We start from the raw sequence: 23,891 nt of genomic DNA on the forward strand, positions 1-23,891 counted from the left end.
CATGGCTGGCTTCCTTTCCAAGTTGTTCCCTCCTCGCTCCCTCCCGGCTAGTGGCCTAGCCTAACTGTGGTTTAGTCGGCCGCCTGGAAAGTCGCCCGCAATCTCACCACCTCCACCACCTACCTCACACTACTTTCTTTCCCTTTCACCAAACTCCTCCTTCTCGATGTCTTCTTGACGATCAGCATCACCCTTTCCTTTCCTCTCTTCTTACTAGATACTGTGATTTGATCTTCTTATTTTTTTTGTGTACTGTGTGAAGGAATCCATCGGGCGAAAAAAAAGAAAAAAAAACCCCGCCACTCAACCGGTCAAATGGCCTCGACAACTAACAGTATAAATGGCGAGGCTGTGGCCGACCCCGTCCCTATCGCCGTAGATCACGAGTCGCCTCAGGAAGACACCTACCCTGCTCCCTACGGTCGCTCTTGCTTTAACTGCTCTCAAGCCAAGTGCAAGTGTCTCTATCCAAAGGCAGGCGGTCGTTGCCAGAGGTCAGCTTAATTAATCCGCATGCATGCATCTATTTAAAAGGTGGTGGTATTAACCATCCCCTTTCCCTCAGATGCCAACGCTTAGATAAAGAATGTCGCCAATCCGCTGCCAGTCGACGTTCAACCACACGCAGGTCGGCTACCTCTTCCAAAGGCTCGGCCAAGATCTCTCGCCTGGAAGACAAATTGGAGGATTTGGTCTCGCTGCTGCGCGCGGGAGTCCAACCGAATAATGTCACGACCACGACCATGCTCGGTCTGCTCGGACAGCTGCCGGACAACCAGAACTCGTCAAACAGCAATGCCGCATCCCCTCCCAACATGTCAGACGTCCCCATGGGGGGCAGCAGCTCCGGACCCAGCCCAGTCTACGCCAGCCGCAACACTGGTTCCGCTTCCACCCCGGACACCAGCATTTCGGACAGCGGGGGTTCGTTATCTTCGGGCGCATCGTCACTGAACGCGATGGAACCGTCGGGCTTGCAAGCAGAGGAACTGCTCACCTTCTTTCAAACTCAAATGCTTCCGTATTTCCCATGCATGTATATCCCTCCAGGCACCACGTCGCAGAAGCTTCGGCGAGACCGCCCATTTTCGTGGCTATGCATCATGGCTGTCACGTCACGGAGCAGCGCGCAAAGTCGTCCGCTCTTCGATCGAATTAAGCACATTGTGTCACAGAAGCTGGTGCATGAGTACTCGTGTCGTGACCTTGATATCCTTCAGGGACTCTTGATCTATCTCGGATGGTAAGGGACCCCGCCTCAGGCCGGGTTTATGGGTGGCTGACCTCGATCGGCTCAGGTCCAATCAGCAAGTTTACAATAAAGCCAACGTGCATGTATTCACTCAGCTCGCGAACGGCATTGTCTATGAGATGGGCCTCTTCAATCCCGAAGCGAAGGGAAAGCACGTCCTCTTGTGTGTGCACACGGAAGCACACGAAGACCGTGCAGCACCTCCCAGTCAGATCATGGAACAACGCCGGGCTGTTCTGGGATGCTTCTTGCTCACTTCAATGTAATGCCATCGCCCTTTCTATTGTCGACGCTGGATCCTAACATCAAATCTAGTATTGCTACCTTCCTGCAACAAAGCGACTCTCTGCGCTGGACATCCTACATGGACGAGTGTCTTCGTCTACTCGAAGAGCAGCAGGAAAGCATCAACGATGAGATACTCGTTCAGCAAGTTCGACTTCAACTGATCAATGACAAGCTAAGCTTGGGAGGCTTTTACGGCGCGTCTTCTACGTCCCGCGAGTCGATGCGACCGTCGCCTGCTGTATACATCCGGCCGATGCAAGCTCAGCTTCAGACTCAACTTCAAGGAATTATGAGCAGAGTCCGACCCAACTCACAGGGATACAGTCAGTGGCCGGTGAATCTTTGATCTTGAAATCAGTCACTGACTAATATGATCCAGAAATTCTTCTATTGCATCACTACAACACCTCATTAAGCCTTTACGAGTCCGCACTTACGAAAGGTGCCATTGCCTCCATCACAAACGTGAGCTACGAGCATCTCGACTATCTTTATGGCTGCCTTGAGGCTACCAAGTCATGGTTCGACGTGTTCCTGAGCATTCCACCGGCGGAGTATATTGGGTTTCCGTTCGCTATCTTCTCGCAAATGGTGCAGAACCTTGTGACACTCTACCAATTGACGACCTTGGACAACTCCGTTTGGGATACAACCAATGTCCGCCGAACGGCAGATATCATACAGATCATGAACATGGTGATTTCCAACATGAGCCAAGTGGCGTCTCTCAACGGTATTGATGGTGATCCCGGTGGCGACATCTTCTCAAACATCGCCAAGACGTATCAGGCCGTGCGCATGGGTTGGGAGACCAAGCTGGATCCCACTCCGTTGGGCTCACACGTGGCGAATTCGATTCCATCGCTGTCAGTTCCAACGCTCTCGGAGCCCCCAGATGCCCTGTCGGTGTCAGATACCTTTCCCCTGGTTGAGGATAACGACTGGCTCGCGGACATGCTGAGCACGATGGACAGGAACAACAAAGGCCCAATGGCTGCCATTCCCGGTGTCCCTGGCGTACCATGAGGCATTATGTGACTGCAACCGACTCCCAGTTTCCTCTCACCAGAAGGCATCACATATTATGTGCGATCTGAAGTGGCGCGACGGGCTGAAGCCCAGACATCAGTAGATCCCCGCTCCATTCTCATTAGAGACCATGCTGTCTCTACACACGGACTTTAAGAGCGACCTTTCCCTACAAGGCATACCTGCCGAGTTGGACGGCGTTATAGTCAAGGAGACTTCATTTCGCCGGGACTTCTTGACTCGATATTTATGAGTTTTATGAATATACTGTAATAATTGATTGGACCAGACATACCACGGCTCGACGTGTTGGCGCGGAGGTTACCTTTTTCTTCGACCTTGGTCTTTCTTTAGATTTTGGCTGCTGGCTTAGATTCCCCTTGTGTTTGTGGATGTGTATCTTAGCGTACGTGTGATAGCTATTAGATAACTATATTTTGGCGTCAGTTTATGGTCAATCACTATTGACGACTTTCATCACTGCCTCCTGATGAAAGGTTGGCAGTTTCGGAACCCTGGATACCCGTATTGAGGTTACAGATGTGGTCTATCTAGTAGAACTTGATGAACCAGAGATACATACATCCAAGGGGTCTAGTAGACCTAGAAGAGGATTCAATATCTACACATTTGTCACCTGGCTTTCAGATGAGGTAGTCTTGTTCGTGTGAGAACCGTTAGAGTACCTTCCTACAGGTGGTTTGATTCCTCTCCCCCCACCTCTCGATGTCCATGTCCGAGAAGACTGTGTCCGTGGTTAAGAAGCTACCCTGCAGCGAATGCGTATGTTGGCGGGCACCTTATCTGTTGTCCTTGGCCACGAGACTACATAGAGCCACCCTGTAGCTTCATTCTGCCTCTTGGTTGGCAATTCCAAGTAAAGCATACCCACCTTCTCTTCTTGACGTGAATAAGCCTCCGTGATATCTAGAAATCAACCCCCTGGTTTCCGTGCGGGGAATTGTGTAGGACGGTTTGTATGTGTATGTACAATATATGCCTTAAGTCTCGGTTATTCCTATCTACTTCAGTGTGGTGGGTGGGATGAGGTACAGCTGTGAGGCCTGCAGACAATTTATATCACGAGGCCAAGGGCGATGGGGGCGTAGGGCGGTGCCATTCAACTTCGAGATGAAAGTGTTATTTCTATCCAAGGTGATGATGATGAGATGTAAATAGGTTACAGGTGGTCTTTATGGGGCGCAAAGGGGGTGCAAAGGTTGGGGGGGGGGTCCGCGGTCTACCTCTCATGCCAGCTGCTTGAGACCATCCATCCATGGGTCCAGCAGTCTGGTATACTCGTTTGGTATTTGATACGGGTCAGAATACGTATATAGATCAGCCGAGGTGTGGTTTGGGTTTACTTCCGGGTGTGCAACCCAGTTCGACCACGTGGGTATGATGCAAAATTAACGGTGGGTGATACCATCTTTAGGTAGGAGAAGAAGGTTCGACATGAGGCGGAAGGTTGGTAGATGTCACTGCTACAGAGACAAAAACACAAAAATAAGGTGAAGAAGACACATGCACCCGATGGGGATTGAACCCATGACCTTCGCATTACAAGTGCGACGCTACTACCACTGAGCCACGAGTGCATCTGTGGCGAATTTGCTGCCGCCTGCGTCTCATACGACCTGCTCGGAAGAACATCTGGCGGAAAATGAAGAGCAAAAACAAGTTCCTGACGAAGGTTCCTAGTTCCACTGCACCGAATGGGGTTTGAACCCACGACCTTCGCATTACGAGTGCGACGCTCTACCACTGAGCCACCGGTGCTTTTATGACTAATACACTCATCGGAGAGGATTATGATGCTCGAAAAACGATGGGGGATGAAAAGTCAGAACCAGGACAAAAAGAAGAAACTGAAGGGTTGCATCTGATGGGGATCGAACCCACGGCCTTCGCATTACGAGTGCGACGCTCTACCACTGAGCCACAAATGCTTCAGTTGATTGAGTGGCAAACTACATAACTTATGTAGCTGGTTGACGTGCTGGGGAAGTTTGGGTTGGCGTGGGGGTGGATGGTTGGGGTGCGGGATTCTTGGTGGATTATGGTTTTTTGTGGTTTTGTTTCTAGCTTTCTGGTGTACGGATAAGTCGACAGGTCTGGCTTCTAGTATTGTGATATTTGTTTTGGTGAGCCTGGCTTGGTGCTAAGAAGGTAAGATTATCTATGCTGGTATGCAATATATATGCAACCGAGTCGGGACAATCCTCAATCGTCAAGCGCAGGCAAATGGGTGGAATTCGTGGTTGAGACACACCCAACCCACCGAATCGCATAAAGCACACCGCGATATTCCACGCAACTATCATATGATATGTGATTGTTGATACCGGGCTGTCTGCAACCGCAACCCCGCAATTGTACTGCAGCCAACCCTGCAAGGCTGCAACATCCACAATGTACGGAGTACGATAGATCTCATCGACGACCCCCCAGTCAGATCTGAGACGGCCATCGATCACCCAAGGTGCCTCCCGCCTACCGGCTCAATAAATACCGCAGCTGGTCGCCAACAGTCACTCGCTTGACCCATGCCACTTTATCCCCTACAAGCCAAGACTTTCTCGAATTTCGGGCGGATCCCCAAGATCGAAAAGCCCACAGCCTTAATCTCGCTCAAGGTGGAATAATGAATTATTGTACGCCGTGGAGTCTGGACTAGAAGCGGGTTGATATTGACCTCAAAGGTAAACAGAGGGGGAGAATCTCCCCGCCAACGATGGCGGTGTTGTTGCTGCAGAAGTAAACACTCCCCGGCGGAAGCAAGGGCCGGGTCATATGTGAGGGTCACTGTCAATTGACTCAGAGTGTCAGACATCGTTGGATGTGCACGAGACCTTCGCAGGTGATGGCGGTCTAGATTCCCATGAAGGTCGAGACCGGTGTGAGTATAGAGGAGGCCGTGGGCAAAGACGGCGATCATAATCTCCGTCCACGTCCAATGCGGCCATATCCATCACACCGAAGCATTACCCCCCTGGATATGTTCCAAGCGAGTGCATGACCGATCCGCGAGACCGCATGAAGAATAAGTACGGAGTATCACCAAAAGACTCATAATCCCCAGCAGCGCGAGGGAAGTGGGTTCCTCGGGGTATACAGAAGCCAGGAGACAAGGTCAACTTTTGATAGGCACGATATCAAACCCAACACCAGATTCCAAAAGATGATTGGCGAGTTACAGTTCACTCAGGTATATTGCCCGACAAATCATCACGAATGTGCATAGGAATCGAATCGCTGCGCTTCAAGAATAGAGCCTGTCACATAAAACGGGCCAAGAAAAGTTTCCCAGAGACTTGCATTTTCGAGGTGCCATGGGCCAAGATGTCATTCCTCTTGGATCATCCTGTCATCTCGATACTGGGTAAGCCAAGAAGCTGTCACCATTGTGCGATCGGCTGGATTGACGCTCAATGCAATATGCCGTTTCCCTGCGTCGAAAGTGATACTCGACATGTCGCGCCGGACAGAAAGCTACACCAAATTGTCCGGTCGATGATGACATATGTTGATGTAGTACAACCGACTGCGCTGAACCCTGTTGCCCAGCAGGCGGAATTCTGAAGCATCCCCTGACACACACGTGTGCGCCATAACCCGGTGGCAGTGCCGGCACACAAACTCACAATGTTGGCGGATGCGCCCTGATGTTTCAAGGGCCATGCCATCAGAACGAGGTGTCAGGGCATCGGTCAAAAATGTTTAGAACGTTCCATGGGTCGCGTGCACAACTTGCGTAGAAATTGCTGTCGGTAGAAAATTCTGACAACTTTGCATACTCTTTCATGCCATCTGGACCAACAATTCGGGATGTCTATTTGGCATCTAGAGCCGGACCAACAGGGGAGTAAGAGTGTCAGTGAGCCTGGAACCACGGGTGAAGTGACCGACCCCGACTTCGGGGAGGAGGATGGGGGGGGGGGGCATGGATGGCACGATTCACAGGCCGGACCGAACAAACGGGTCGCTGACTCCATAACTAGGCACTGGCGTTTTGTTTTGTTCTTTTTTTTTTCTCTCACTTCGCTCTTTCTTCTTTTCCAGGTTCTAAAGTTCTAGACTCGACCCATCGTCGTCCCCAAACCATCATGGTCTCCATCATCGTCAAAGCAACAAAGGGGAGACAACGAAAGGCAGAAAGTGATCAACTCATTTCCACGCCCGTGTGCTGAGACAATCTCGCTGAGGGGGGCAAAAGTGGAAAAGTGGACAGGCGTCTCGTCTCGATCACCCAATCTCCGCTTTCCAGTTGGGGGGATTTGGCCCAAGGTGAAACATTAGCGGGCGCCAGGCGGGCTCCAGATGGACTGCCGAGTTGCCAAGTTTTTAGGTCGTCAATCATTGCTCCGGTTTGTTCACTTCGTTTACTGTTCCTCGCAGTCTAAGACCAATGAGCAAGTTAGTAGGGTTTAGTAGTAAGATTATGGGCTCTCTTTTTTACAAGATTATTCCTTGTTGATTATGTGTGTCGACCTGCTTGATTACCTGACATTCATTTGCGAGTGTTTGGGTGTATAGTGGTTAATCTCGCCGAGTTCCGATGGCTGAAGTTTAGTCAGGCCCCGAGGGTTGGAGGCTCCCCTGGTTGACTCGTGTAGGCTGTAGTTGTCCACTGCAACGCATGCGCGGACATTACCTCGTCTGGTCTTTATCTTCGGAGATTAAGACAAAACAGCCTCGACTCCTTTGACCGTTGGCTGTTCATCGTTCAGTTGACTGAACAATTAATGCGATAAAGCCAGCCAACACTGGATGATGTGGGTAGACAATGAGGATAAGAGCCATTCAATCTCTTATCCATACAATCATCCATCCACTTATCCCCATCGTCAATCAAAAAAATGATAAATTCCGCAATGCGCAATGTAAAGATGGCCCAAGTGGAGCCAGCACCACCACCAATCACTCGAGTGATCGCCTCTGATTTGCCCGATGGGGGACGGTACCTGAAACGGGCGGCGGCATCAACGCTGTTACTCGTCCCAATCGAGCTTAGTGGCAGCCAGGGGGAAAGCACAGGAAACCAATTCAATGTAAACGACCCAGGGGTTGCAACAACTCCTGCAACAGGAAGAAAAAAAGAAGACACAAAATAACGAATCATCGATTTTTCTTGGACCCTGACACCATAAGCAAAAGAGATTCCTTGTGTTCCCTTGTGTATCAAGTGCGGTCATGAGTAGGAATGTATCGGAGTGGAAGCATGAAGGATTTCTAGATGATCTTCTCCGATATGTGGTTGGGAGATCCCACGAGGAGGCGTCCATCGGAATGGACGCGTGAAGAGGCGCTTAGTCGCCTGGATATTAATGACCAGCGGAGACTTACCTCTTAAATTGAGCGTGCAAAGAGATTGAGCTCTACGTAATGCTGTCTACGTTTTCTCTTATGGACTGGAAGAGAAAAAGGCGATGCCTCCCACTCTTTTCCCCCCCCCCCCCCGCCTCGTCATCGAGATCGGTCTAAAAAGACTAAGACTATAATCACTCAACAACTAAACACTCGCTACACTACTGTCTCTGAACCCACTGGTCTGGTGCTTCTGAGAAAAAGCTTCCCCGTCCGAAAGTAATTTACTTTTAATTATCAACGATCGCCCGACCCCACCAGGGACACGCCGCCCGCTGGAGCCCTTCTCCTTTCCGTCATTACCTGCCCGCCCCAGAGAGATCCCGCCGTCGCCGTTCCAGACTATATTATCACTTCCTCCTCCATCCCTCCCCAATCTCTTGTCTCTTCCTTCCTTACCGTTGGCCTCACCTCACCTCACACCCCCCCAACTTTTGCTTCTTTCCCTCAACTTTGCCGTTGGTACACTTTTTTCACTCTTTCAAAAAGTGTTTTCCACGGCGGTCACTCTTTTTAACCTGTCTATACGCACCCTGGTGATACGTACATACTTTCCCTCCCTCCAACGCACCCACCTCTCTCGCAGTCGATCTGCTTGTCGCTGAACAGAAACACTCTTCGTGCTTTCGAGTCCTTGCTTGGTCCATCGGTCAAATAACTTCCCGGAGAAGTCGTTGCTTGCAAACGGACACAGTTGACCTGTGAAAACACACCTCAATCTTCATCAAAACAGTTAAAAAAACAACATCAACCACTCAACATGCGTTACTCCCTCGCTCTGAGCGCCCTCTGCGCCGCTGGTGCTATGGCCCACAATGTTGAGAAGCGTGCCTACGTGACTGACTGGACGGTCGTGACCCTGACCACCACTATCACCGAGTACCCCGCTGCCGCCGCTACCACCGCCGCCGCTGCAACCACCACCGCGGCCACGAGCGCTGAGCCTGCAATTCAGGTGGCCGATGTCGCCGATGTCGCTGCTGAGGCCTCCACTGTTGCCCAAGTTGCTGCGGTTGAGACCAGCTCTACTGTGGCCGTTCCTGTCGTTGAATCGACCTCGACTTCGACGAGCACAACCGAGGCTGCCCCTACCGTTGCTGCTACTACCGAGGCTGCGACCACTGCGGCCCCTACCACCGAAGTTGTTGCCACCACCCCTGCTGTGCAAGAAGCTGCTGCCAACGGCGCCTGGACCACCGCCTGGACCTCTTACTGGACTTCGTCCTGGACCTCTGCCGCGGAACCCACCACTCTTGCAACCTCCACTTCCACCACTGAGAGCGCCAGTAGCACCGCGACCGCCAGCACTGCTTACCAGTCCGCTGTTCTGTACAACCACAACATCCACCGCAGCAACCACTCCGCAAGCTCCTTGGATTGGGACTCTTCCCTTGAGTCCAGCGCTTACACGCTTGCTGCTAAGTGTGTCTATGAGCACGATACGTAAGTAAAACCCCGAACCCATGATTAGGAATAGATGCCAACCATCCACAGTACCATTGATGGTGGTGGCTACGGCCAGAATATCGGTTACGGTGTCGAGTCCAGCGCTATCGGCGAGATGATCACCAACTTGATGTACAACGACGAGATGGGCTACTATGCCGATCTGTACGGAGAGGCTGACCCCGACATGACCTACTTCGACAACTGGGGCCATTTCTCTCAGATCGTCTGGAAGGGTACCACGAAGGTTGGTTGCGCCACTGTTACCTGCGCCAGCCTGGGTAACGTTGATGCTGCCGAGGCATTGCCCTTCACTGTGTGCAACTACAGCCCTGCCGGTGAGTTTTCTCTGAGAATCAAACATGTTATGCGGTTGACTAATGGTGTACACTTAGGTAACTACGCCGGTGAGTACGGCACCAATGTTGGCAAGCCCCTGGGCAACGCCATGTATGTTGCTTCTTAAGGATTGAGACGTGTTATCTTATTTCGCACGACTGTGTTCGGAGACGACGACCCTAGTACTTCCCCGACGTGCAACATCCAGGCTCTCGAAAGCTATGACGAGTAGCTGGCCCTGATTGTTTGGAGTAAAGCTGTCGAAATGGTTTGAGTTATGCCTTGGTGTGAATCTCAACCCTTGTGGCAAGGATATGGGACTACCCCCGGATGTCTGACCGTACGCGAGCAAACCAATCGAACAATGAAATGTCTGACACTTTCTCGGTCTTTTCCTATTTGCATCCTGTTCTTCTTCCCGCTTTCTTCATGCATCCACGACCTGGTTTATTTTAACTTCGCGTGTATGTGTGTTCTCTGCCCGTTGCCCTTTCATTTCGTGCTGGCTTAGTGCCTGCCCAACCCTGCCAAGCTTTTTTGTTGACGTGGGAAAAAGGGTGAACGACCTGCAGCGCCTCCATTCCTCAGCCAAGCCACCCACGATGGAGACTCCACTCGGCCAGAGCTGGCAGCACGTGTTGGGCGACTTTATTTTCTCTTCTCTTGTGCATATTCACTCACATTGGTTCACTTCATGAAGCCACGCTTATTGTAGTGCCATGAACTATTTGATTGACCATCTTCTCTTGCTGTGTGATTTAGCTTGCATTCGGTGTTTTGAGCGTGTATCTTCTCATGTGGCCATGTGTGCCCTGAATGCTACATAAGATTTGATACTTATGAATGAAACAAATAAAGACCTGAAATGTGAAGTGTTACTCAGTAGATGGCCTGACGGGCGCAGCGATGCGGCGTTGACTACCGAGTAGTAAGTTCAAGTTTTAGTTCCGTTACCTAGGTTGGTGATATGAACTAAGCTTCGATTCTCGAGCAGTGTGCCTGAGGCATCAACAGAGCACACACCGCCGCTCCTCTGCTCTCAGTGTGAGTAGTAGTTCTTATGCTACTCATGCTAATGGGCGGTTTGGCAGTATGTCAATATGAGTAAGAACAATCGTTATGCTGAAGTGATAAATCGGTCCTCCCCGCCCGACCGGAATGTACTGTACATCTCTCTGCCTGAGGCATAAAGCAGTGTCTACCGCCTTGGGACAACAATTAAGGTTCTGGGGAAAGAATCACGGCTTCGATCCCCCGCAACCAACCAGACGAACCTCCCTTCGCCCGAAACGTCATCAGCCACCTGGGCATTATTGCTGCCCGCTGCGACCCTTGGCCTCGCTGCATTGCATCAATCAATTAATTGATCGTTCAATCAAATCAATCAATTTCTCAACCCTAGTGCTTCGGCTCTGTCTCAACTCGTGGCCACATACCGCTTCCGATGAACTAGCAGCTACTACTGTACCTAGGCAAGGTACTATTCTCTCGCTAGACTCGTTCATCCTCGCCATCCAATCCATCTCATCTATCTCACAGCCTTCCGATTGGGTGTCCTACTTGTTCCCCCAGTTCGTATTACGGTCATCATCATTGACACTGATGCTTGGTGGCTCTTACCGTCTTTCACATGACGCTCACTGTCTCTAACTGCTCGCATTGAAGCCCCCGCCGCTTCCATCACTTACAGCAAAATCCCAGAGACGCATTCCTCCTCCCCGTGGGAAGGGGATAAGCCCCAGACTGATAATAAGGGACACTTTGAATGTGAGTTCTCGAGTTTGCTGGGGATTTCATGCGTTATCTGCATTCTGCATTCGTTGCCTTGTCCTTGGCAGACAGGCAGGACCCTTTCCTATGCCTTGTGCCCTCTGCCCCGTCATGTCTGCCAGCCTTCCTCCGTTCCCCCGATCCGACCTCCATTACCTTAACCTTGGACGCAGCTGCGGATGGAGCAGCCTGTTTCGAATGCGCAACCGTGGTTCGCTCATTTTGACTCGACCCTAGACTGTGACCGTCCCTTCGGCGTCCGGTCACTCTCCCATTTCCCCGCGCTGAGACGCTAGCTTCTCCCTTATTCCCGAATGTACCTGGGGATGTCATCCCGACGGCCTTTTGGCTGCTCGCTCCTTAATAAAATGCGCCGTCCTCGCTGCGAATTTTGCCCTTTCCCTGATGACCTCAATCTCACACACTTCACTCTTGATCTCATCTTGTCCTCTTGTGGTCGACGTGCGACGTGCCTCGAGGTGAAGCCCCGTGACTCCGGTGACTCCGCTGTGGTCATGAGATAATCCTCCTCCATGCCCTCGTACTGTCTCCAAGATTGTCATTATTTCAGACGCAGCGCCTTGCGTCTCTTATCGATTCCTACCTTCCTAGCTTGTCGCTACGCCTAGTTGATCTGACACACGGTCGGAAGAACCCAACTTGCTGACATCATGTCTTACTCGTCTGTTGCAGTGCGTTATTTCACAGCTCCCAAGTCGCTGGGAAAAGCCATGGAGCCTGCTCAATCCCAACCGTCGCCAACGCCCTTGACAGTGAACGGCTCGGCTAAGCAGGGATTAACGTTTGCCAACCAAGACTCTCTCCCCAAGTTACCTATTCCCGAGCTGGAGCAGACCTGCCAGAAATATCTCGAAGCCTTGGCCCCGTTGCAGGCACCTAGGGAGCAAGACGAAACAAAAGCAGCTGTCCAAGACTTCCTCCGGTCGGAAGGACCCATTCTTCAGGAGAAGCTCAAGAACTATGCTTCCTCAAAGACAAGCTACATAGAGCAATTCTGTATGTTGCTGCTCATTTCGATCAGTTGATCTTGGCTGACGCTCATTCAGGGTACGACTCATACTTGAATTATGATAGCCGTAAGATCCCTTGTCCAGCCGAGCATCAAGAGGAGTAAGCGATGCTGACCCAATACCAGCGGTTGTTCTAAACCTCAACCCTTTCTTCCTGCTGGAAGATGATCCCACCCCTGCGAGAAACAACCAGGTGACGCGGGCAGCATCGCTTGTCGTCTCTGCTCTGTCCTTCGTCCGAGCCGTTAGGCGGGAGGAGCTGCCCCCAGATACCGTCCGAGGTACTCCTCTGTGCATGTATCAGTACTCTCGTTTGTTCGGAACAGCACGTGTGCCCACCGACAATGGATGTGTCATCAGTCAAGATCCTCGTGCAAAGCATATCGTCGTCATGTGTCGTGGCCAGTTTTACTGGTTCGATGCCCTGGATGAAAACAATGACTTGATCATGAACGAGAAGGATATCGCTGTCAACCTTCAGGTCATAATCGGCGATGCGGAGCAGACTCCTATCCAGGACGCTGCGAAGGGCGCTCTTGGTGTGCTGAGTACAGAGAATCGTAAGGTCTGGTCCGGTCTGAGGGATATTCTCACCAAGGACGAAGGCTCAAACAACGCGGAGTGTCTGAACATCGTCGATACCGCGCTCTTTGTTCTTTGCCTGGACTACACGGAACCACACAATACCTCCGAACTTTGCGCGAACATGCTCTGCGGAACAAGTGAAGTCATCAGAGGAGTTCAAGTTGGTACGTGTACGAACCGTTGGTACGACAAGCTGCAAATTATCGTATGTAAGAACGGTAGCGCGGGCATCAACTTTGAGCATACCGGCGTCGATGGACACACGGTGCTTCGATTTGCCAGCGATGTCTATACCGACACAATTCTTCGCTTTGCCCGCACCATCAACGGCCAAGCACCCAGCCTCTGGGCAACATCAAGCCCGGATCCTGCTAAGCGCGACCCTCGGAGTTTTGGCAACGTCAGCACGACTCCGCGCAAGTTGGAGTGGGACATGGTGCCCGAGCTCAGCATTGCCCTGCGATTTGCTGAGTCGCACCTGTCTGATCTCCTGAAACAGCACGAGTTCCAAGTACTGGACTTCACTGGATTTGGCAAGAATTTCATCACTTCGATGGGGTTCTCACCCGATGCATTTGTACAGATGGCCTTCCAGGCAGCGTACTATGGGCTTTATGGGCGACTGGAAAATACCTACGAGCCAGCCATGACCAAGTCCTTTCTGCACGGCCGAACAGAGGCCATACGGACGGTCACCAGCGAATGTGCTGATTTTGTCACAACCTTCTGGGGGGAGAATCCGGCGGAGCAGAAGGTGAATGCGCTTCGGAAAGCAACCGAGAAGCACACGGCCATCACGAAGGAATGTTCTAAGGGTCAAGGACAAGACCGACACCTCTACGCACTGTACTGTCTCTGGCAGCGATCCTTTGACGACGGGGTGTCGTCGGCCAGCAATAGTGTCTCAGAAGGCACCAATGGCTATACCAGCCCTGTAGATGGCGAGTCGATCTCATCGCCGAAATCTCCCGGCCCGATGTCAGAAGACGGGCTTTCGTCGACCGGCTACAGCATTCGTGGCGTGCGCACCATGCCGGCCATCTTCAGTGATGCTGGTTGGGACAAGATCAATACCACGGTGCTGTCGACTTCAAACTGCGGGAACCCGTGCTTACGCCACTTCGGATTCGGACCAACTTCCGCGGATGGCTTCGGCATTGGCTACATAATCAAGGATGACACGATCTCGTTCTGTGCCTCGTCAAAGCATCGTCAGACTCAACGATTGATGTACACATTGGAGTCTTATCTGCTCGAAATCCGGAAGCTGCTGCGTGCCATCAACCAGCGACCGGCGAGTCCGCGCACAAGCCGGGCGCGTGAGATGGAGATGATCGCCGAGCGGCTCCAGAGTGACCACCGCCGGGGCCGGATCGTCAGGAGCGACACGAGCCATCGGGGAGCCGAGACGCCCACCACGGACAGCGGAGAAATCGAGGATGATGGAATGGGCGGATGTAAGTTCTTTCCCCCCCCTCTCTGGTGATTTTTAAGATCAAATTAGGCAGTTGCTAACAAGAGACCTATCAGATGGGTTCTTCGACGCCGGGATGTTGCTTCATGCACTGAAGGGGATCAATGCAGACCGGGAGCGTGGCACGGACAAGCCGGAGAAACGGCGATTTGTCGGGAAGAAGCTGCGGCTGAATGACTATTGATTATACCGTGTGCGCTGCTTTCTGTATTGTTGTTTACATTTTTAGTCGGTTAGCCGTGAGTTGGTGCTGGGTGTATATCCTTATGTTATATCCATATCTAGTTGATACCAATCCTATATCAATTACTGATAAACTGAGGACCAGAATGCTCTTCCGTCTCGCTAATTGCGAAGAGGTGTTCGTTAAGGAGGCGACAACTGCATCACATATTGTCTTGTAAGCACCTTATCCATGGTTGGAATGTTTATGGTTGATGTTTACTATGGCCAGAGCCGAGGCTTTGGATGTTTCACTATAATAGCAAGTAATCATGCCATACTGCATATACTACTACTGATTCAATGTCCGAGTACAATACATTTGAATCCACAGACGACACAACACTACGTCGTACGACCTTGTCACTTCCACCCCCAGTGCATCTACATATCTCCAAGTACTCAATTAACGTTGACTTTCATTCCTGCCCAACGCCCGTTAAAAGCATGCATGCCGTCAAGTTTGTATGTACAGTGCCTGTTTTAGTTTTGTCGTTCGTCAGTCAGGGTCCGTGTGTTAGGATGGGTGGTTGGTGGAGGGTGGGGGGGCAAGGTTTAACGCCATGCTCAGGGAGGGGAGGATGATCGACTGCTTCGCAATTTGTGAAACCGTATCAATGGATTGTTTAGTTTAGTTTACTTTACTTTGGCTAAACTAGAGTAGTGTGTGTATGTAATGTACCGTGTAGATTGTCTTGGAAAAATCCGACCAGGGGAGGTGGCGCTTCTTCGGGGGTTGGAGTGAGTCGAGTTCAAAGTGATGGGCATACGGCGGATGGGATGGATGCTGATTGCTGCAGTGATCCCGTTTGGGAAGGGGGGCATGGACCACGGGCTTTTAAAGATGGGGGGGGCCTCAGGCTGCTACTCGGGGGTTTGGTTCGGCCGGTTGGGTTAGGTTTTCAGGTTCATTCCTTTATGGTATTGTGATGGGGTGAATCGGTACTACTTAGGTACTGTATGTACTATACTCAGACGTTGGGGCTTCATTGATGTCGTGGTTGATTAGGTCGGATAAACGGGATTTCTTAGGGGGAGTGGTGGTGTTGTAGAAGGTATACTCCAGAGGGACTGATTGGGGTTGAAACAGCCCCGTGGAAGGGAATATATTACTAGGTAGTTTACATGCTGACGGTGCAAGGTGCTTGCTGTGGGTGGGTGATTGAGCGCTGCACGGATCTGTGGTGGAATGTTCTCTTAGCCTGCGGCTTTATCTTGCATATTACTGGAAAGTATAGTAGCCTGGTCAGTAAGGTAGTTATCTTGAGATGTCATGTCTGTCAGTGCGTTGGTTGGGTTGGATTGGCTTGGTGTATTGTTGGTGTTGTGTGGTTATTATGTTGTATACTTGGGATCTAAGTAGAATGTCTAACTGAGAGTTGGGAGTAGATTTGTAGAGAACAGGAGAAAGAGTGTGTGAGGTTCTATCTACAACTATCTATCTAATTGAAGGCTCATACTCCATTGTTGGGCATTGTAGCGCTAAGTTGATTGTTGCCTCTGTCTATATGGACTCGATGCAGGCACTATACTACTACTACTACTATCTCTTCCAAACAGTGAGGGGGTCTCAAAGCGGCTATCGCCGCCGATGCCTCGACGGCCGCCGCCTTATGCATGCATGCACTGATGCAGGTGTTTCCTCGGATGATCTCAGTGGCCAATGAGAAAATCTCACCCCGTGCCATGTTGAGCTGGTCAATGGGTGGCTTTGCCATGCAGTGATTTTATCGGAAATGGATATCGCCGAGCGTATCTGATTCATGGGTTAACTGCATATCATGAGTGCGTGGACATATAGACCCGACTACCAGATAACGACAATCATTAATGAAAAGAATACTACGGAGTAGGTACTACTAACAAAGAGCAGTAGAACCGCTTTTACCCCCGGCTAAATGCAGCCCAGCAGAGCAGCTCCCCCCAATGGCACTCAGGACTGGTGAGGTCATCCCGATCAGACCCTTCATTGATTTGTTACCACCGCCTGTACGAGCGATCAATGTAGGTATAATGATGATGATGATGATAATCTTCTTGGAATTGTCCTTGCCCAATGCCGAGGTTATCCGCCGGTCAGGTCGACATGATTTCCGGACTTTGTTCTTCAATCGCTGCACGCACACGCACCCCCAGCCTTGCAGTATACCTACTTACTGCACATAGCAAGTTAAGTTACAGCGTGCTGATGTCTACCGCGTGGTGTCGTAGCCTGCGTCCCACCGCCTACCGTACGCCCGTTTCAGCTCACCCAGTCATGTGTCCCACGTGACTTCATGCAGCAAACCAGTCAAACTGCTGCCTCGGATTGCTGGAAACCGATCAACAGCTTTGAGACTGACTTTCTCCATGCTACCGCACGACTACAGCTACAACTACTACAACTACAAAACACTACTGAAGCAGAGACCATCTCCCTTCGGCTCTCTGTCTTTTGCGTCTGTTTTGTCTCTCCTTTCTTCAATATCCAGTAAGTGAAGCAATCTCATTTCTACCTACCCTCTCTTGCTCTTTCCGACACCGGACATCCCGTGCTGCGTGCTGCGTGCTGCGATCTGCTCGCGGCAAAGCAGCCAGGCAAAAGAAATCTCCCCCTGCGACTGGCCACGCAGACGGTACTTTACTGCTCCGAGTATCGCGTCGGTGCCTTAACCCGTTTATGCTCTCAGGCGCTCAGGCTGCTCAGCCATCTTACTCGTCCCATTCCATCATCATCTTCCCAAAGGGAACCAAAGGGAAAGAAAAAAAGGTCAGGCCATCGTGCTCTGGCCGGCTCCACTCATCGTCGTCCTCCTTCCACACCCCCTTCTTGATTGACCCTTCCGACCTGGGCGCTGCGTCTGGCATTGGCTCTGCCTGCCTGCCCCCCCTGCCTTTTGCCTTTTTTCCTCTTGCTGGTTGCTACACTTGCTACGAGTAGTCTGGTAGTGGCTCCATTCCTCCTCGCGCTAGCTCAAACCCATTCCTCTCTTCCTGCTCCGCTGCTGAACTAGCGCCATCGTTACTCTTGCTGCTTGGTCCTGCAACACACCCACGGCAAATCTGCTCCCTCCGTTCCCTGAGCCCTCATATTGGAGGAGGGGCCTGCGTTGCGTGCTGGTCTGCTGCTACAGCCTACCGCTGTCGATACCGATCTCATCATCATCCACTGTTCCACCCGGTCCCTATCTTTATCTGACTCCTTCCCGGTGTTTCTTGCGCTTCGCGTGATCTCGGAATCTTTTGTAATTTGTCCCAACTGAGCTTGGGTCATCCTAGCCGGGCACTTCATCAATTCACTCTTCCTCCCATTCACCCATACTTTTCCCCGACTATCTCTTTTATCCCTCACTATTGTTAACCACCCAAATAAACCTTCTTTGGGTGTACCTTTGTTGAAAGCACTACCGTCGCAATATTAACCGGCTTCCGCAGAACAGCGCCTGCTGAAAGTACCTCCTCTACGTCACGCTTACTCCCCCGACCGCTGGGAATCCCTCTCCTGCCGTCGTTCAGCGGTCGCTTCTTCCGACGACGGCACCAGAATCAATCTCTCCGAACAATTCTCCCCCCTTTCGTTTCTTTCATCTTGAGATGATGGCGGCAGCGCTTGATCAACCCCTCTTCGAGTCGATCGCGGGCGGTCCGGCGACCCATGCGGCCTCAATCACTCCGCCGCAAAGCGCCAACGGCAAGAAGGAGGCCCCCGAGGGCGTGCCTTCGGAGCTATCGGATCTTGAACTGGACCACAATGTCCCCGGAGCTCAGGAGGAGATCCCATCGGTGGAGGCTGACGACGAAGTGATTGAGCCAGACCACTACTATGGTGGTGGCAAGGTTCCCGTCTTCAAGCCGGTGAGTCGCCTGGTCTCCTGCTGACGGAGCCCGATCGTCTAGCTTCTGCATCGGACGCATGGGCTAATTGGAAACTCGCTAGACCATGGATCAGTTCCGGGACTTTCAGTCATTCATCAACAAAGTCGAGGAATACGGCATGCGATCGGGTATTATCAAGATCATCCCCCCAAAGGAGTGGTAAGTCCGTCCGTAGTCAATCCTACGCAACCTAGCGCTCATCTGTCGTCTCAATAGGTCTGATGCCCTCCCGCCGCTCGACGAAGCCGTGAAGAAGATTCGCGTGAAGAATCCGATCATGCAGGAGTTCCACGGTTCGCACGGAACATACACACAGGCCAACATCGAGAGACAGCGATCATACAATCTGCCCCAGTGGAAAGGGCTGTGTGAAGAAAGCAGCCATCAACCTCCCGCACGCAGAGGTGAACGACGCCGAAATCAGGAGCGGGTGAATCGCGCCCATCCTGCGCCCCGAAACCAGACGCCTCGAGCAGATTCGCAGAAACGTCGTCCAGGTCCGGGCCGCCCGCCCAAACGGTCCAACCAGGTTAAGGTCAAGGAGGAGCCTCCTGCAGAGGAAGGCCTTGACAAAATCAAGCCGGAAGGTCCTCCGACTCCTGTCTCTCCGGAGTCAAATCCAGTCGAGACGAAGACGGAGGAACTGAGCGATGGCGAATCTCTACCCGGCCCGAAGCCCAAAGGCCGGCAGCCCAAGTCAGTTACTGCGCGGCGAAAACACAACAAGGGCGGTGATGCAGTCGACTACGTGGACGAGGATGCCTTTAAAGACTTCGATTACCGCATTCATGACAGCGAAGAGTACACGGCAGAGCGATGTGAGGAACTAGAAACCGCTTACTGGAAATCCTTGATGTTCAACAATCCCCTGTACGGTGCTGATATGCCTGGCTCCCTCTTCGATGATAACATCACGACTTCGTGGAATGTTGCCCGGTTACCGAATTTGTTGGACGTGCTCGGCCAGAAAGTACCGGGTGTTAACACTGCATACCTGTACCTGGGTATGTGGAAAGCGACTTTCGCCTGGCACCTGGAGGATGTGGATCTGTACAGCATCAACTATATCCATTTCGGAGCTCCGAAACAATGGTACAGTATTTCTCAAGAGGATGCTCCTCGGTTCGAACAGGCCATGAAAAGTAAGATTACAAGCCAAATCCGGTGGCCTTCCAGTGCTAACTCTAGATCAAGGTATTTGGCAAAGTGATGCCAAGAGCTGCGATCAATTCCTCCGCCACAAGACTTACCTTGTCTCGCCCAGTCTACTCAAATCCCAGTATGGCATCACAGTCAACAGATTGGTGCATTACGAGGGCGAGTTTGTCATCACTTATCCATATGGCTACCACTCTGGCTACAACCTGGGTTACAACTGTGCCGAATCCGTCAATTTCGCTACGGAAAAGTGGTTGGAATATGGACGGGTGGCCAAGAAGTGCCACTGCGAAGCCGACAGTGTCTGGATTGATGTTGATGAGATTGAACGGAAGCTTCGCGGGGAGGCAACCCCTGAATACTATGGAGAATACGACAGCGACTTGGATGCGATGGAAGGTGTCTCGGATCTTCTGACTCCGCCCCGCAGTGTTCCCGAGAAGCCATCTACTCGGGGGCGCAAACGGAAGCAGGACGGCGAAACCACCAAGGCGAAACGTATGCGCATGAGTCTGGATGTTCCTCGGAAAATCCCCTGCGTTTTGTGTCCCAACAACCTCGATTACGAAGATCTCTTACCCACCGAGGATGGCAAGGCACATGCCCATCGGCGTTGTGCTCTGTATACAGAGGAGACAACTATCCTGCGGGACGACAGTGGACGGGAGGTGGTGTGCGATGTGGATAAAATCCCAAAGGCTCGCATGGGCCTCAAGTGCCTTTTCTGCCGCGAGGTGCGCGGTGCTTGCTTCCAGTGCAATTTCGGCAAATGTACCCGCTCCTACCATGCCACTTGTGCGCTTCTGGCTGGCGTACAAGTGGAGGAAGGTGTGATCGCCGTGATCGCCGACGATGGCGAGCAGTATTCGATTCCTAGCGTGGACCTTAAATGCAAGTACCACCGCCAAAAGAAACCGTCGTGGATGGGCAACAGCGATTCGCTCGATTTCGACCGCAAACTCATGCAAACCGCCCGGCGTTTGGTGGCTGGGGAGCTAGTGCAGTTCCAGGCGGACAAGGAAATCAATGGGGCGGTGGTGCTCGAGAACCGACCTGAGGAACGAATGTTGCTGGTCAAGGTGCTCCCTCGAGGGTAAGACAGCATCCTCCCCCCTCCCCCGCTTGTTTGCTGTTTGGCAATTACCCGATTGGTGTTATCACGACGATGATGCAGTGATGGGAATTTCTGACGGACTGTTTGACTGACTGACTGATTGATGTGATCGACGCACAGGGATGTAATCGAATTACCATACCGCTGGATGCTCGTGGTTCGACGGAGTAATTTCTCACCGCTGGCACCAGGAACCAAGCCTCTTCCTGCCCACTTGGCTCGGAAGCCCGAGAGCCGGAAAGAGTTGGAGTCAGCCGTGCCGGTGGCAGGAAATCCGTTTGGTGATGGAGACTCCCCGTATCAGTGGGCCGAATTCGAGACGGTGGACAGCACTAGTTACCACATTGCCCCACCGTCGGCGCCCATCAACCTCATGCAGGGCGAGAAGATCTGGTATTATCTGGGCGAATCGTCCACTGAATGTAGGGCTCAATATACACACAACCCTACTGTGCCTGTCCACAACCAGCGGGCGAATTTCCTGGACAGCGTTAAGTCCCTTGGCGCTGTGATGGCCCGGGCCCCCTCTTACCAACCCCACCATCGTCGTCTCCCTGCCACGACTCCGTATGCCCCTCACCTTGCTGGCGTTCCTCCTCACAACCACCATCTTCTGTCGCTGCCCACCGCCTCTGCTGTCGGTGTTGCTGCTGCTGCTGCTTCTGCCGCTGCCGCCAACAACATTACGCATACTCACACTAACGCTGCCGCTGCTGCCGCTGCCGCCGCCGTCGCTGCTGCTGCTCCCCGCCCTTCATTGCTGCAGCATTCTTCTCTTGCCCCTCCACGCCCTGCGCTTTCTGCTGCTGCTGCTGCTCCTCCTCCGCCTCCTGCTGCGATGCCGTCTGCTTACCGTACCCTGCCAACGCAATCTGCCCGTCATGCCCCGTACCCGCACGTCACCAAGTCGCATTTGCAGGCTCATGCTCGTCAACACTCCCAGGCTCATCCCACCCATCATTATCCGCCATCCCATTTATTACAACAGCAGCAGCAGCAGCAGCAGCAGCAGCAGAACAATCACCACCATCACCTTCCTGCGAATAATTTTGCCAATGTTCGGGAGCTAATCGCTCGCCGTCGCCTGGCCCAGATTACCGACCATGCCAATGTCTTCGCCAGATATACCATTGTCAGCCCCGAGATGGTTGTTGACACGCTCCTGGGTCCGATGGGATCCGTCCCACCGCCTAATGGCCTGGAGAAGTTGGAACTGGCTATGGCTCAACAGCGGGTACAACCCCGGGCGCCTGATGGCTCTGCTCTTTCGCTACAACCCCTGAACATGCGATCGGAGGAAGTGACTCGGCTGTTGCAGATGCTCCGCTTCTCGTTGGTGAGTCATCGGGACCGGCTTGATGTGCTGCAAAAGAAGGAGCCGGAACCCATCAAGCAAGAGGCGGTGAACGGCAGCGGCTTGGCGCTCTCGAAAGTGCCACGCACCTACGCTTATCTCGAGCAACAGCGTGAGCAGAACCCGACCGTCTACCAGTCTCCCTACGACATGCCGTCTGGCTTCACGGAGTATGCGCAGAAGACATTCGGCCTCACCCGCGTTGAACCCGAACTGCCCCGGCCTTCTCTCGCCAACGACTTCTTCGCCAGCCTCTCTCCTGCCGACCAAGAGAAGATCCTGAAGACATGCGGTAGTTTCGTGCAACGGGCCATCGAACGGTCCGCCAGCCATAGCCGTCAAAGTTCAGCTTCTAACCTCCGCCTGGCAACAGCCCTAGCTCGACAGACGGAGAACCCAACCATTGATATCACGACGGTGGAGGACATGCCGTTCCCGAACTTGGACCTGCCGTTGCACGCCGATTCTCCCTGCTCGAATTTCAGCCGGTCGCATCTGCGGTTCCAGTCCCCAAACGACTTTGCTCATCACGGCCCGGAAACCCATCATGACCACCATGATCTCTTTGGCGATCAACAGGCGAATACGAGGTTTTGGCAGCATGGGCCGTGGGCCGCCGGCGATGGAAACACTCCGAACGAAGAGAGTCGACCGTTCTTTGGCCCTCATGAACGACTTAAGCATGATTATGCGTCGTCCGATATCTCCTTGGGCCGCGGAGGTCCGGGTTCTTTGCACTCAGTCGATATGGCTGGGTTCGGCATGGACGGGACGGAAGACATTGGCGCGGTGCTCAGCCCCTAACCACGGAGCAGCCTACCCAGCACTCGATTTATATGCCTGCGATGACGTTTTGCATCCTCAACTTTTTCCCTCACCATTATCACCATGTAACGACTTATCTGGATTGACGACTGCATGACTGGGCGTTTGCGATTATTTTTGTGCCTCTTTTCTCCTCCATCCGGACGATAATCATTCACAGTCGGATCGGTCCTAGCTGGCTAGTGGTCCCTCCATTTGGGGCCTTGTTTCGATGAGGCCTTTGATTGTCTCCTCTATTTTCTTCTCTCAGGGATTGAGGGGTGGATGCCAAAATCCGACCGTTTTAAGAATCCGCACGACCGGAGGATCAAATGGCGGTGGGCGTCGTTAGGCCAGGTGGCCATTCGCCTAATGTGAAGCGTCTTGATGATCGGACTGACCATTCCCACTGTCCATTCGGCGGATTTGGCCTCGATTGCTCTTTCCCTTGTCCTTTTTCAAACCTTTATTTTTTCAGCACGTTTCACCTTTTGTCCCCCTATCACCACTACCTGGATCCTCTATTCATCCGAGCGATGGGAGAGCTATTGGAGCCTATGCCGCTCCAGTAAGACAGGTTTATCCATATACTAGAGACATCACCCACCCCTCACACCCCTCCAAAAAACCGCTCGAAAAAAAAGCATTCATTTCCCATATTCGATGAACAGAAAATGCCTCGACGTGTCTCTAATAGTGAGCCTCGTGTTTGATACCCCCATATGCCCCCGCCCCGCCCCCGCCCCGCCCCCTTCCCCTGGTTCTTATTCTTGTCTCGGTCCGTCACTCTTTATCCCCTTCTC

The 23,891-nt window shown here is 52.3% G+C and overlaps 4 protein-coding genes and 3 non-coding genes across 7 annotated transcripts; 4 read left to right on the forward strand and 3 right to left on the reverse strand.

Annotated features, from left to right (window-relative positions):
- Positions 1–315: 315 nt before the first annotated feature.
- On the forward strand, positions 316–2,566 carry BO82DRAFT_271757 (Zn(II)2Cys6 transcription factor; the record flags this gene model as incomplete). Its single annotated transcript, XM_025630998.1, has 5 exons — positions 316–494; positions 566–1,243; positions 1,299–1,514; positions 1,568–1,863; positions 1,920–2,566. The coding sequence occupies 5 exons, from the start codon at positions 316–318 to the stop codon at positions 2,564–2,566; spliced, it is 2,016 nt and encodes a 671-aa protein (XP_025497224.1).
- A 1,528-nt stretch (positions 2,567–4,094) lies between these two features.
- On the reverse strand, positions 4,095–4,167 carry BO82DRAFT_t13. The gene has a single exon. It is a non-coding gene; the product is annotated as a tRNA-Thr (tRNA).
- A 109-nt stretch (positions 4,168–4,276) lies between these two features.
- On the reverse strand, positions 4,277–4,348 carry BO82DRAFT_t12. Its single transcript has one exon. It is a non-coding gene; the product is annotated as a tRNA-Thr (tRNA).
- Positions 4,349–4,446: 98 nt separating this feature from the next.
- On the reverse strand, positions 4,447–4,518 carry BO82DRAFT_t11. Its single transcript has one exon. It is a non-coding gene; the product is annotated as a tRNA-Thr (tRNA).
- A 3,910-nt stretch (positions 4,519–8,428) lies between these two features.
- Positions 8,429–10,164, forward strand: BO82DRAFT_1206 (CAP domain-containing protein). Its single transcript, XM_025629880.1, has 3 exons — positions 8,429–9,379; positions 9,431–9,720; positions 9,778–10,164. The coding sequence occupies exons 1-3, from the start codon at positions 8,697–8,699 to the stop codon at positions 9,846–9,848; spliced, it is 1,044 nt and encodes a 347-aa protein (XP_025497225.1). The 5' UTR covers positions 8,429–8,696; the 3' UTR covers positions 9,849–10,164.
- A 1,998-nt stretch (positions 10,165–12,162) lies between these two features.
- On the forward strand, positions 12,163–14,765 carry BO82DRAFT_271819 (choline/carnitine O-acyltransferase; the record flags this gene model as incomplete). The annotated part of the gene is made up of 4 exons (XM_025631002.1): positions 12,163–12,508; positions 12,559–12,588; positions 12,648–14,564; positions 14,638–14,765. 4 exons carry the CDS (start codon positions 12,163–12,165, stop codon positions 14,763–14,765), a joined length of 2,421 nt encoding a protein of 806 aa, XP_025497226.1.
- A 3,460-nt stretch (positions 14,766–18,225) lies between these two features.
- Positions 18,226–23,420, forward strand: BO82DRAFT_1291 (putative jumonji family transcription factor). Its single transcript, XM_025629952.1, has 5 exons — positions 18,226–18,637; positions 18,720–18,817; positions 18,875–19,800; positions 19,853–20,909; positions 21,051–23,420. The coding sequence occupies exons 1-5, from the start codon at positions 18,377–18,379 to the stop codon at positions 23,086–23,088; spliced, it is 4,380 nt and encodes a 1,459-aa protein (XP_025497227.1). The 5' UTR covers positions 18,226–18,376; the 3' UTR covers positions 23,089–23,420.
- The last annotated feature ends 471 nt before the right edge of the window (positions 23,421–23,891 follow it).

This window comes from Aspergillus uvarum, assembly GCF_003184745.1.
Source record: "Aspergillus uvarum CBS 121591 unplaced genomic scaffold BO82scaffold_1, whole genome shotgun sequence".
In the NCBI taxonomy this organism is placed as follows: domain Eukaryota; kingdom Fungi; phylum Ascomycota; class Eurotiomycetes; order Eurotiales; family Aspergillaceae; genus Aspergillus; species Aspergillus uvarum.